A 13,402-nucleotide genomic window follows, 5' to 3' on the forward strand; every position below is an offset into this window, starting at 1 on the left:
AAAGGAGGCATTTCATAGCATTCCAGAAACACCTGTGGGCTAATCACAAACTCAGAAGGACTTTTGAACAAAAGCTTTGGAGAGGCTTTAAGTCTAAGGCAACCAGGGAGAAGACCAAAACTCATGCTTTTCACCTCAAAAAAAAAAAAAAAAAAAAAAAGGCCCATCTATAACTCACAAAGGAGATGGAGGTCACAAGTTAAGTTTCTACAGCTTCATTATGTACCAAATGGGACAAACATGTAGTCTACCATCTTGATTTTGTCAGCCATTATAATGAAAACAAAACTAAAACCCCAAACTTTGAAATATACTTTGTTAAAAACAAAAAGTGGCACTTACATCAGCCTTGCAAATAAACATAAGATGTTTGCTGACCTACAAAATATCACCCATTAAGGCCTCCCACTCAGAGGAGAACCCCCTACACTTTGCTCTCTTAGGAATATGCCATTAATTGCCCTCAGCATGTGTGAGTGGCTATTCACAAGTTAACTTTATAGCAATATTTAATTGAATGAATGGAACAATGTTGTGCTAATGAGGGTCAAATTGCCACCAGATGTTGCTTCTTTCTTTCTTTCTTTCTTTTTAAAATAAACACAGCTGTGTACATGCATGCATGCGTAGGCAATACAGAACTACTAGTGGACGAGAAAAGTGGTTCTAAGGAAACACTGGTGAGCAATAAAGGAGAGAAAAATCTAGGGATTAATGAATATTAACAAATTTCCATTCCACCTTTCATTTTTATTTCAGACACATTAAAATGCACTGAACGTGGTGTTGTGAATATGCTGTCTAGTACACATTATTTCCAATCATTTATGAAATGGGGGGCTTTCTCCCAGTGGGGATAGGTGAGTGAGTCAGTCTGACGGGAAGCCATCAACAACCTGACTATTCTGTGAGGTCTTCCTCGAGGAGGTCCAGGAACCAGCTCGGAGTCTTCCAATCTCTAGCTGCACCAGCCCCTGTGCGCACTTGGGAGGACAAGAAGAGAGGTGAGAAACAGCATTCACATTCTAAATTATCATGGCAGAGCTTCCATTCATCTCTGCACCAAGAACTGTAAATGGGTGGTGAAAACAAGAGGGGATAAAGGTAAATCAGTAATAAAAAAAAAAAAAAAAACCCCACACAAAATAACAAAAATTCATCAACTCCATGGTATTCACCTCATAACTTCATGACTTCTTTAACTATGGTAAGAGGATTACATTTCAATTCACCTCTTCCTTCTCCCTTCTGATGAAAGTATTCACAAGCAGTGCAATAATGAAGAAAAAGTGGTGAACGGAGGACAGAAAAATCATAGAGATAATTTACAAATAACAAATTTCCTCGTAAGTCATAACTCATAGCTGACTATGCTAGGAAATCAGGATTTTAAAATAAACAAGGTTCATTTGTCTTTGCAAAAGCTTCCACAGCTATTTGTGAAACAGTGTGAAATGCAGCTGGTTACAGCTGAATGGAAATTTACAAGAATTTTTATTAATCAGTTTCCTCCAAGGGAGGTTGTGTCCATGGGGCAGAGACACTTGGAAGGGAATTCTGAACCTAGCCTCTACAACTTCGGTGAGAAACTGCGTTGGTGGTGAGAAAACCAATCAAGCAGATCCTTGTCATCCTGGACACCCTGCTTTACTCTTTCAAACTTCATTTGTGAAACGGGAATTGGTCTAGATAATCTTTAACGGTCCCTCCAGCAATAAAAGCTGAATTTGGTACATTCATGACAATATAGCTTTAGAGAGAGGATGAATTTTTTGACTCCGGGAGAACTTACCCCTCATCTAATGCACTTAGAGCATTTAGAGGGTAATCATGGGTACCTGGTTTCTCACAAGCAGAGAAAGTAGCTCAGAAATCCTCCAAGAGGTTTCTCGTCAGTCCTGTTAGTCAATATAACAGCTTTCTTGTAAAGCTACTTATGATGGGGTAAAATAACCAGAGATTAGCTCTCTCGTGAAAACTAGAGTTAGCATAAAGTCAACCCACTTTATCACCAAGCTAGATTAGAATGGTTCCCTCTGGACTTCAGTTATACCAGCTGGGCCGACAGCACCCTGAGGACTCACCTTGAGGACAGTGGCCACCGTCTCCTGTGAGGCATTTCTCATGTCCTCCCCGTTCACAGATAAAATCTGATCTCCCTGAATCAGTCTCCTATCCAGGTCTGCAGCTCCACCTTTGACGATGTCAGAAATAAACACTCCATTTCCATTTCTGTGGATACCACCAAGCAGTGGGGAATGGCATGGTTTAGTATTCCTGAGTCAGTCTGCGATTACCGACATTCTATAGAGTTTCACTAAATCCTAAAGCTTGGAATAAGGGTCCCCCCAAACCGTCTCATCCAGTAATATCCACTAACTTCCCACATTATAAACCTCAGAGTGCTTGCCCTTTAAATAGTTTATACATATTTATGTTGCCTACTGTAATACTCATTTCTATCAGTCCAAGGGCATCATTTCTGCAAGAGGATAATCTTAAGTGAAATGAAATGGAAATTCACTTTAAAAAGTAAGAGTTAAGTACTCTTAAAATATACAAGTTGTTTCCTTACCGATCAGCTCAATTATTAGCATAGGATCTGCTTCTAGTTTCTCACCCTCTCTATTCCTTCCCTTATTATGATTTTAATTATATTTACTTGTCTGAGGAGTAAATAAATGTAGGTCTCAAAGTTCAAGAGGGTAGGAAGTGGAGAAAGAGGTCGAAAAGTCTCCCTCACCTCTGTTCCCCAGCCCCCAAGTTCCTTTTCCAGAGGTAACCAGTATGTTAACTTTTTCTTGTGTATCTCCTAGAGATATTCTGTGTATACATTAGCAAATGCATGTACATACAGCGCATATGTGTGTGAACAGATACACATGCACATACTCTTCTCCAGAGTTTTTTCTTCCAGTTTTGTTTTACTTTTTCAATTGATACACCCTCGGATTGGGCTTTATGAGCACTTGGGGGTTCCTCACTGTTTTTTTTAAGGGCTGTATACTATTCTACAGATGTTCTTCAATTTCATGATAAGTAAACTATTAATAAAGAAGACACAGGTTACTGTCATTCACTAGCTACAGCAAACAATGCGCAACGGATACCGTTGTGAAACGGCTAAGTCAAGGAATCACGAACATGAGAGCTTATGCACCTGAACCTTCACAATGGAAATTTCTGGGCTCAGGAGTGTGAATGTTCCTTACAAACTCAATCTGAAATACTAGTGCTGTATGAAGAGTGTAGGAGACAATAAAGTAAAAGGAGACAATAAAGTAAAAAACCATTCCTCTACGCGGAATCTCCCCAGGCACGTGTATGTCACAACCAGGAAGCAAACTTCAACACAGGTTTTGTCAGGTGTGTGGTGAGTTTATTTAGAAACAGGAGTCTCCGCTTTTCTGGTTTAAAATGCATTTTCAGAGTGATGATTTAATGGTGCTGAAGAATGAGACCACGACACCATGATACTTGGCACAAGGTCAGTGCTCTCAAAAATTGTCTCCAATGTTTTTATTTTAATAATGGCTTGGATGGGGTGCCTGGGTGGCTCAGCAGGTTAAGCCTCTGCCTTCAGCTCAGGTCATGACCTCAGGGTCCTGGGATTGAGCCCCACATGGGCTCTCTGCTTGGTGGGGAGCCTTCTTCCTCCTCTCTCTCTGCCTGCCTCTCTGGCCTACTTGTGATCTGTCAAATTATTAAAAAAAAAAAAAAAAGGCTTGGATGGCTAAAAGAAAGTATCAGGCTAGCCATCAGAGGTCTGTGAGGGCACAGGACATAATACATAAAAAACCAACTTCAGTTCTTCCTAAGAAGATGGTTGATAACCATTTAAGGCCATATTGGGGTGTCACCTGGAAACCCTGCAGCCCTGTTGGAATAAAGACACTCTAAATATCAAAAACCAGTAAACCACAGGAGCTGGAATTGCAGTTTCAAGATATCACTTACTTCTCTGACCTACTACTGTTATTCGATAATGCCCATCAAATGGGTAAGCGGTGCAGACTTCAAAACAACGGATCCACCTACGTTTTTGTTCCAAGTTATTCTTTTGGGGGCATCTTTCTTAATGAAAACTACAGTAATGAATAATTTACATTTGTCTCTCAAATATATCTATTCAGCTAATTTTTGAAACTCACCAACGAGTTGTAGGCAACATAGCATGAAATTCACATGGTAGTATCTGTTGATATTAACGGTTTCTTGGCTAGGGTGGCTTTGATTCACCCCATGCAAGCCTCAGAGCTAAGGGACTCCAAGGTAAAAAATCCTTTTTAAAAAAATTAATTAATTAATTAATTAATTAAGAGACATAGCGAGAGAGGGAACACAAGGAGGGGAAAGGGAGAAAGCAGTCTTCCTGCTGAGCAGGGAGCCCGATGTGGGCTCATTCCCAGGACCCTGAGATCACAACCCGAGTGGAAGGCAGACGCTTAATGACTGAGCCACCCAGGTGTCCCTGAAAAAACCTTTTTGATTCTGTTCTTATTCTATATGGGAACAAATACAGTTTGGGTTGATCGGGTTTTGAGTTCTATCTTCATATGACACACTTTTCTTGGTTAAGATCTTGCGCTGAAACATGACTTAGGTCACTCTAATATTTATAAATAGGTTAATTTTAGAAACCTTATCATTAGTTTACATAAAACTTTCTCTGCTGGTGTTCATAGGCTCCCTAGGCCTCCGGGGAGACAGGTCAATCTGTCCTAGAGCTTGTATTTCCTTACCGTTTCCCAACGATGCTCAGACCCAGTCCTCGGCCAGCCTTTTTCTGCAGATCCACTGGGAAAATCTCCAAGTTCTCCTCATCCCTGTAGTGTGCTTCATCTCTATACACCACCAGTCGTACCTTCTGGGGGGTCTGCCTCAGGGCTGTGATGGCTTCTTCGTGACCCGCGCTCCTCAGGTCAATCCCATTAACCTGGAACAACGGGCATCTGAGTTGGGCTGCTGACAGCAGAGCCCTCTATGCCTGCTTTGTCTGCTGAGCTCCTTAATCTAACCAGTGAAAAACCTCTAGAAATTTCCAGCCATTCCCAAGGCACCAAGGCAGTGGCTACTAGTAGTAGTAGCTGTTTCACATATAAGGGAGGTTAACTCTTATACTCTTCCCACCCCCAAAAAGGTTAGTACACATAATAATGCAATTTTGCACAGCTGTGAACCTTATTATGGGATCAACATGGTTGGGGAGGGAGGGCGCGAGGGAGCAGGACGGGTGTAAAGGGCTGACTGGCTCATTTCACTGAGGTCAAAAGGGAAATAAACATTAGTGTTTGGTCAGCATTTTTAGACTCCATTTGCTTATTGAATTTGACATCCTCACTCTTAATTGCAAACATCACAACTACTTTGGAATAAGTAGGAAGGAAATGAGAGACTTTCCACAGTGTCAAAATCCCCTTCAGGTACACTCTTCTGAACCTGGATCTGAGTGAGAACAAACAGGACATGAGTTAGAGGCAAACTATCCTGGAAACAGCACTGAGGAAAGCCATGGCTCTGTTTCTGGCAAATCATGTGAATCTGGACAAGCCGTGTAACCTCTAAGACTCTGTTTCCTCGTCTGCTACACAGAGATCATAGCCAACTTACTTACTTGCTTTACTTGTTTATTTAAAGATTTTATTCATTTATTTGAGAGAGCATGAGTGAGAGAGCACACAAGCAGGGGGAGAGGGAGAAGGATAAGCAGACTCCATGCTGAGCAGGGAGCCCGATGCGGGGCTCGATCCCAGGACTCTGGGATCTGTCTGCTGAAGGCAGACGCTGAACCGACTGAGCCACCCAGGTGCCCCTTATTTATTTTTTACTTAACAAATGTTTGTGTAGTGCTTGTGAATTAGCCCTTTATAAATATTTAGTCATTTAATCCTTACACTAACTCTCTGAAGTAGGTGCCATTACTATTTTACAGATGAGGAAAGTAAGGCATGGAAAGGCTAAGAGACTTGACGAAGGTTACATAGCAAGCTGATGGAGGAGTCACAGTTTGAACCCAGACTGTCTTCCCACCTTTAGTCTCTATATTATTCTGCCTCAACTTCCTCTCAGAATGAGTTCCTGGAGCCCCTGTCACAGAGAGAATCAGGCAGTGCTGTGGATGAGTGGATTTAACACAAGGGAGAAACTGAGGAGCAGAACGGCTGAGGACTCAACGGAAGGGAGTCATGGGTCACTCCATCAAGGTCACAGCTAGGAAACGAGCCAAAGGGAAGAATAGGCCCAGGTCATGGCCAGGGGAATACAACAGAATGGAAGAGTTCTCTCATGATGCTGTTCCTTCTCCACGTTCTAGTCCATCTCTGTGTGTTCTGGGCAGGTCGGGCTTATCTCTGCTCCTCCATTCCTTCATCTGTCCAGTGAGGGATTGGTCTCAGGCTTCCCCAATTCTAACATTCCAAAGATGAATGACTTGGGGGATGAAGAATGGTTACAGACAAGGGAGAAGAGAGCAATGAGCCCTTCCTGGAGAAGGTGAGTTTTGAGCTATTCTTTGAAACTGATTCGGTGAACCAGAAAAATGTTTTAAAAGTCTAATTTTCAAGCTGTATCCCCCTACCCCCCCATCCTCCTGGTATATCTTGGGTCTATGTTCTCATTTAGATTAAGTACACCCAGCATGACAGTGGTTAAGGGATGCCTGGCTGCCTTGGCCAGCAGAGCATGTGACTCTTGATCTGAGGGTTGTGAGTTTAAGCACCACGTTGGGTGTAGACCTTACTTAAAAAAATTTTTTTAAAACCAAAAAACAGTGGCTAAGCATGGGTTTTGAAATACAGATGGGCTTCAGTTTGAGCACTCATTCTAACTTACTCTGTGAAACCTCAGATACATTACTTAAGCTTCAACTGTGTCCTGTATGAGTTGGAGACAGCATCTACTTAGTGTTGTGAGGATTACCTGAAGTATACCCTCTAATGCCCTGGGCACAGGACTTGGCCCACAGTTAAGCCCAGTGTAAGTTACAAGTTGGGAATTTACAAGGGATTGAAGTAACCCAAGTCAGGACTGTTTTCTGCCAGCGCCAGCATCCACTGTTAACTCAGGACCATGCTGCATTCTCAGTGTTTGGGAGGTAAATCCATAGAACAAAGGGGGAAAACAGCGCCTCTAGAAAATGTGGCCTGAGCGGATTATTTTCCCATATTCCAATAGATGGCGCACAAGACCACTTCTGTTAATCCACTGCGCCACGGTACTTCCAGGGGTGGAAGGTAAAGTCTCTTCAGCCTCTAAAATACCTTTTCAAAATCCCTAACAAATTATACATCCAATCAGAAGCACTGTCATGAAACTAATATTATAAAAGCAATTTATATTAAATTCCAGCATTAAGATGCTTGCTCAAATCCAAGTGATTTGCTCCAAGTTCATAGTTTTCATTTCCTCCTCTGCTTATCAAGAGGCACCACTAAATGCACCAGTAATTGTTAAGAAAAATATCGCTGTGTAGCTTCAATATTGTGGAGTGACGTATTGCCTTAAGTGCCTTACAGAAGCACTATATGCATTATTTAGAGCACTGACTGTAGGAGTGGTAATAGCAGGGCTCCCTATTTGAGACAAAGAGCCATAGGAGGCCCCAGCTGTCGATGGGAGTGTATCACGTTGCTTGGGTAGGAGGAGGAAGTGGGTGAATCACTGCTTTGGAAGGAAAGAATCACCAAACCAGGCAGCAGTTCCTTGCTATTTTAGTTCACAGGGAAAACCAGGCATTAGCCTTCTACTCTTTCTGTTCCCACTTGCACAAAAATAGAAGAGGATAATGGCGGTAGGGGTAGGGTTAGATGAGGGACTTTGTTTGTTTCTTTTAGAAAGACAGACTGAACGTGCGTGTGCATGCGGCGGTGGGGAAAAGCAGAGGGAGAGGGAAAGGGAGAATCTTAGGCAGCATGTCCAGTGTGGAGCCCAATGCAGGGCTTGACCTCACAACCCTGAGATTATGATTTGAATTGAAATCAAGCCTGAAACTGAACAGACTGAGCCTCATCCCAGTGCCCCGAGGGACTGACTTTAAAAGCAGAGTCAGAAAGAAGTCAGTCAATGCTAATTATAGAATCATTAGTCTTGCCATGCTAAAACATTACTGGACTATATCTTTGTATGCAAAATCTGGTTTGTCCCAGTTGGTTTTTTTTGTTTGTTTGTTTTTTAAGAAGATTTTATTTATTTATTTGACAGAGACACTGTGAGAGGGAACACAGGCAGGGGGAGTGGGAGAGGGAAAAGCAGGTTTCTCTGTGGAGCAGGAAGCCCAATGTGGGATGTGATCCCAGGACCCCGGGATCATGACCTGAGCCGAAAGTAGATGCTTAACAACTGAGCCACCCAGGTGCCCCCCAGTTGTCTTTTTTTTTTTTTTTTTAAGCAATCTTTATGCTCAATGTGGGGCTGGAACCCATAGCCCCAAGATAAGCGTCGTTTGCTCTACTGACTGAGCCAGGCGGGTGCCCCATGGCTTGTCCTAATTTTAATATGAGGACAGAATTAAAGCCATGAAAGGCCAGCTGCCAATGTGGAGTACTCCTAAGCAGAAAGGTTACTGACTGGAAAGCCCTGGTGCAGAATTCTCTGGTTTCATGGTCTTGAAATACACCACCGAAGCTGGCCTGTCTTCTTAAGGCAAAGCTGCAGGCTACAGGCAGATTATGCTGCATTATGCATCTATACACATCAACCACAACTAGAACGAGTCCAAATGTGGGGCCTAAGCTGCTTAAAAGGAAACATGTTACTTGACCAAACAGCTATTTCTTAACTAAACACACCATATACTCTTGTACCGCCTGTCCTGACCAATAAAACAACAACAAAAAAAAAACCTTTGTAGTTGACACACAATGTTACATTATGTCCTGGTCATCTTTAATGAGAAGTGTAGACCATCAGTCCATATTGGGTAATATAATTCAGCCAGGAAATGGTTTGAGTTTTCAATTTCTCCTTCCACTTAATTGCTTTCTTCATGTTAACCTGTCCTGAGTGTTTGCTTGTAGATGAATATCCTTTATGGAAGACAGCAGCTAGAGCTGCACTCTATCCAATACAAACAGAGTTTCAAAAAGTTTTTTATTGAGGTATAACATTAAGAAATAAAGTACATTTATTTATTTATATATTTTTAAAGATTTTATTTTTTTTAGAAATAGAATCCTTTTTATTTATTTATTTGACAGACAGAGATCACAAGTAGGCAGAGAGGCAGGCAGAGAGATGGGGAGGCAGTCTCCCTGCCGAGCAGAGAGCCCGACGCGGGGCTCGATCCCAGGACCCTGAGATCGTGACCTGAGCCGAAGGCAGAGGCTTTAACCCACTGAGCCACCCAGGAGCCCCAAAATAAAGTATATTTAAAGTGTACAAGGTATACGTGAATTTATGTCACTTAAACCTATACAACCATCACCGTAATCAAGGAAATGCATATATTAGATTTAGTTTCAAGTGATCATTACAGAATCATTCGTGGGCTTACAGATCACACAAGTATCTAGGCGTGTGTGCATCTGTACTCTTGAATAGTTAATCTATTTTTTTTTACAAAGCCAATTATGATAACACCAGTTAATCAGAAAACCTGAGGAAAAAGAAAACCCTCAAAACTTCTGACCCCTAAAACAATGTTGCTGTATGCTAAAGCAGTCAAGCCAATTCCCAAAGAGGTCTTTGCTTATTTTTCTAACCTCATACACTTGTGCCTTAATGAATGTACTGGGAATATGTCCTAATCCAATGATGAAGCACAGTAAAAGTCTGCAGAGAAACCCTGAATTTAATTTGCAATGAGCCTGGCCTCTCCTTTAACTCCTTCTTGCCTATATTTCCTGCCCATAATTATATCTGTGGTTTCATCTTGGGAGGCAGACTTGAACCACCAAAGGGAAAATAAAATTCTATGATGTCATTCATAATGTGCTATATTAAAGTTGCAAAGCAAAAATGCACATGCCCACCATAAAATGTTAACTATTCAATTAAATTCATCCAATGAAAGAAATAAATGTTGCCTAAAGGTTTCACACCATCAAAAAAGCTCTTTCGTTCCACCTACCAGAATGCCTGGCATTGACCTGCCATTCATCCATTCCCTAGTTCAGACAATGCCTGCCTTGCCATTTTCTTTTTTTTTTAAAAGGCTTTAACGCCTTTGCTAATTGAGAGTGCATTTGAAAGAGGCAAGCTAATCATTCCGACTTATTAATAAGTACCACATACCTACTAAAAGGAGAATATTCTACATTTTCATCAACTAGAAGACAAAAGAGGAAAGGCATGGACCTCCACTTAAAGATTAGGAGTAAGAAAACAATACTTAAAACTGCAATAAAGGTCTTTAAAATATCAGGTGTGCATATTTATGCATATGTGTCTGTGTTTTGAGGAGAGAATTTAGACAGGTATGAGGGAGGGGTACAAAAAAGTAAAATTGCAACACTGTACACTCTCATTTGATACGAGGATTATAGAACTATTAGAACTACATAACTTTAATTTTAAAAAAGTTTTCACGGATTTAGATAATATGCCATGATTTTGATGACAGTTATTCAATGTACATTAAAAAAAAAGGTACACTTTCTGCTAAATGGGAGACAAATGAGGATAAAGTACAAGGCAGTGAGTGAACAGACTTTGTAGATCAAGTTCAGTAAGGGAATTGTATTTGCTAGTATTTTTTAAAAAACTTTTTTTTTTTTTTAAGATTTTATTTATTTATTTGACAGAGAGAGATCACAAGCAGACAGAGAGGCAGTCAGAGAGAGAGGAGGAAGCAGGTTCCCCGCTGAGCAGAGAGCCCGATGCGGGGCTCGATCCCAGGACCCCGAGATCATGACCTGAGCCGAAGGCAGCGGCTTAACCCACTGAGCCACCCAGGCGCCCCTAAAAAACTTTTATTTACGTATTTATATTAGTTTAAAAAATTTTTTTTTAAAGATTTTTATTTATTTGACAAAGAGAGACACAGCGAGAGAGGGAACACAAGCAGGGGCAGAGAGAGAGGGGGAAGCAGGCTCCCCGCTGGGCTGGGAGCTTGATGCGGGGCTCGATCCCAGGATCCTGGGATCATGACCTGAGCCAAAGGCAGAGGCTTAAGGACTGAGCCACCCAGGCACCCCCTAGTTTTTTAAAAAAATTTTATTTATTTTTTTAAGCAGGCTGGGAGGGACAGAGAGAAAATCTTAAGCAGGATCTGGCTTCCTGCTCTTCAGGGAGCCTGAAGTAGGGCTGGATCTCAACCCTGAGATCATGACTGGAGCCAAAATCAAGAGTCAGACACTTAACTGACTGAGCCACCCAGTGCCCCTGTTATTTGCTAGTATTAAATAAAATTCATACTCCCCTACCTCTAATATCTGGTCACCAGCCCAAAGTCTTCCATCTCTGGCTGCTGCTCCTTCTTCGTAGACTTCGTGTATAACTATAGCATCCTATAAAAAACAAATTCTTATTAATTTTCAACAACCATAAATGTTTCCTTACACAAACAACCAAACCATAGGCAGCAACCCATAATTTGCTCTTCGCTAATAATGTCCTATTTTATTTGACCTAAAAGTAAACAAAACACGCAGTTATGATATATTCGGAGGTATCATTAATTTTTCCTAGGTTTATTATTTCATTCCTTCAGGACTGGCTTTGCCTAATGTTTCAAGTTAAACTTCCCCCATGTGTTTTACTGCTAACGTGTACTTGCTGCTGTGTATGAACTTGAGGTGAACTATGTGTCCTTCTTATTTACATTTTATGGTATATTTTGAGACACGGTTTCAGGTATTTATTAGTATTCAAGGATTTGGCATAAATGTGTGGCCTCATGCAGGGGGTCTGTCAGGCCTCATTACTCCGGCAATGAAAGAAAAGAACTGAAGTGGAATGAAATGACCCTGGAGGACGAAACATGGAGGAGGGGAAAGGGCGTTCAGGAACCTAAGTGTCAGACAGCTGTGGGTTCAAATTCTGACCTGCCGGTGTGTAACTCTGGGCAAATTAACTCCCGAACTTAGCATTCTGAGCCATAGAATCAGGACACTATCAAAGGTAGGGAACTGTCAGCTGGTGAACACAGATCATGGTTAGTGAATTTAAAAGATTCCTATCTTTTCAAATTAATAACCTTACATTTTTTTATTATAAAAATAACACATGTAAAGGACTCAAGCAAAACCACAGGGTGTAGTAAACTATCGAAGAGACCGCCTCCCTCCCCTGCCCCTCAGTCCCATGCCCCAGAGACAATCCCCATCAGCAGTTTCCTAAAGACCCTGCAGACAGTTCACACCTGTACACCCATATACTGATATTGTATATATATGGGTTTTGGTGAGACTATTTAAAAATTATTCAATTGAATATGTTCATACAACTTTTCCCCCTGATGTTGAGCACACAGGGGATTTTTTAAAAAAAATTTATTTATTTATTTTGGGGGAGGGAGAGAGAGAGAGAGAGAGAGAAAGCATGAGCGGGAAGGGCAGAGGGAGAGGGAATCTGAGGCAGACAATAAGCTGATGTAGGGCTTGATCTGACAACCCTGACGTCATGACCCTGAGATCCTGACCTGTGCTGAAACGGAGTTGGATGCTAAACTGACTGCTCTACCCAGGCACCCCACAGGTAGGGGATTTTTATGAAGCTGAAAACTGAACCAGAAGTCATTGGTTCTTTCTGTTGTTTATCAAACCGAGGGACACTGACATAACGATGCTGAGAGGATCATGCCAGGTGTCTTGGAGGACTGCTGGGAGAGGAAAAGAGCTTCTGAATGGAGACTAGAAACAGACCTGTGGGTCCCATGAGTGTGGATTTGAGCCCTACACTGCCCAGTGTCCCCCCATCCCCACCACCCCCCAGCACACACGCTGGTTGCAAGACCTTGCAAGCAGTGGTCAAGGGGGGAGACTCTAGGCATAATGAATCCTACCTTGGAAGAAGTTCTGTGTCCCAAGCATTGGGGCTTGGAAGCAGCAGGATTTCTTGACTTGCGATCGTAAAGGTCTGGGTAAGAGAGGGCTTGATGATCACCGGGAGGACTGATGATAATGACCATGGGCCTACCAGTGACATCTGGGAGCTTTGTAAAGAAACTAGAACTCAAGAGTTTCAGAGGCCTCCAAAATGACTGAGGTTGATTCTGCCTTAGTCCAGAAATATGGAGCCTCAGAATCAGAATTAAATTGACAAGAAGTCAATGTAAAGAAATATTTCTTGCAAAAATAAAACAAATAAGGTAGAAAAGACCCAAACCAAATCTTTTTTTTTTTTTAATTTTTAAAAATTTACTTGAGAGAGCGAGCGAGTGCACAAACAGGGGGAGGGGCAGAGGCAGAAGGAGAAGCAGGCTCCCCAGTGAGCAGGGAGCCTGATGTGGGGCTTGATCCCAGGA

General features: G+C 41.9%; 1 protein-coding gene across 5 annotated transcripts in view; it reads right to left on the reverse strand.

Moving 5' to 3' along the window:
- The window catches only part of PATJ (PATJ crumbs cell polarity complex component), a 373,314-nt gene that overhangs the window by 38,288 nt on the left and 321,624 nt on the right, over positions 1-13,402 (reverse strand). For all 5 annotated transcript variants that reach the window (XM_047724601.1, XM_047724598.1, XM_047724600.1 and 2 more), the window contains 4 exons: positions 11,361-11,444; positions 4,743-4,936; positions 2,085-2,232; positions 897-983 (listed from right to left, as the gene is read on the reverse strand). In XM_047724601.1, the coding sequence (XP_047580557.1) occupies positions 897-983; positions 2,085-2,232; positions 4,743-4,936; positions 11,361-11,444 (513 nt within the window). The remainder of the gene's footprint in view (positions 1-896; positions 984-2,084; positions 2,233-4,742; positions 4,937-11,360; positions 11,445-13,402) is intronic.

Source organism: Lutra lutra, chromosome 4 (genome assembly GCF_902655055.1).
Source record: "Lutra lutra chromosome 4, mLutLut1.2, whole genome shotgun sequence".
Classification (NCBI taxonomy): Eukaryota; Metazoa; Chordata; class Mammalia; order Carnivora; family Mustelidae; genus Lutra; species Lutra lutra.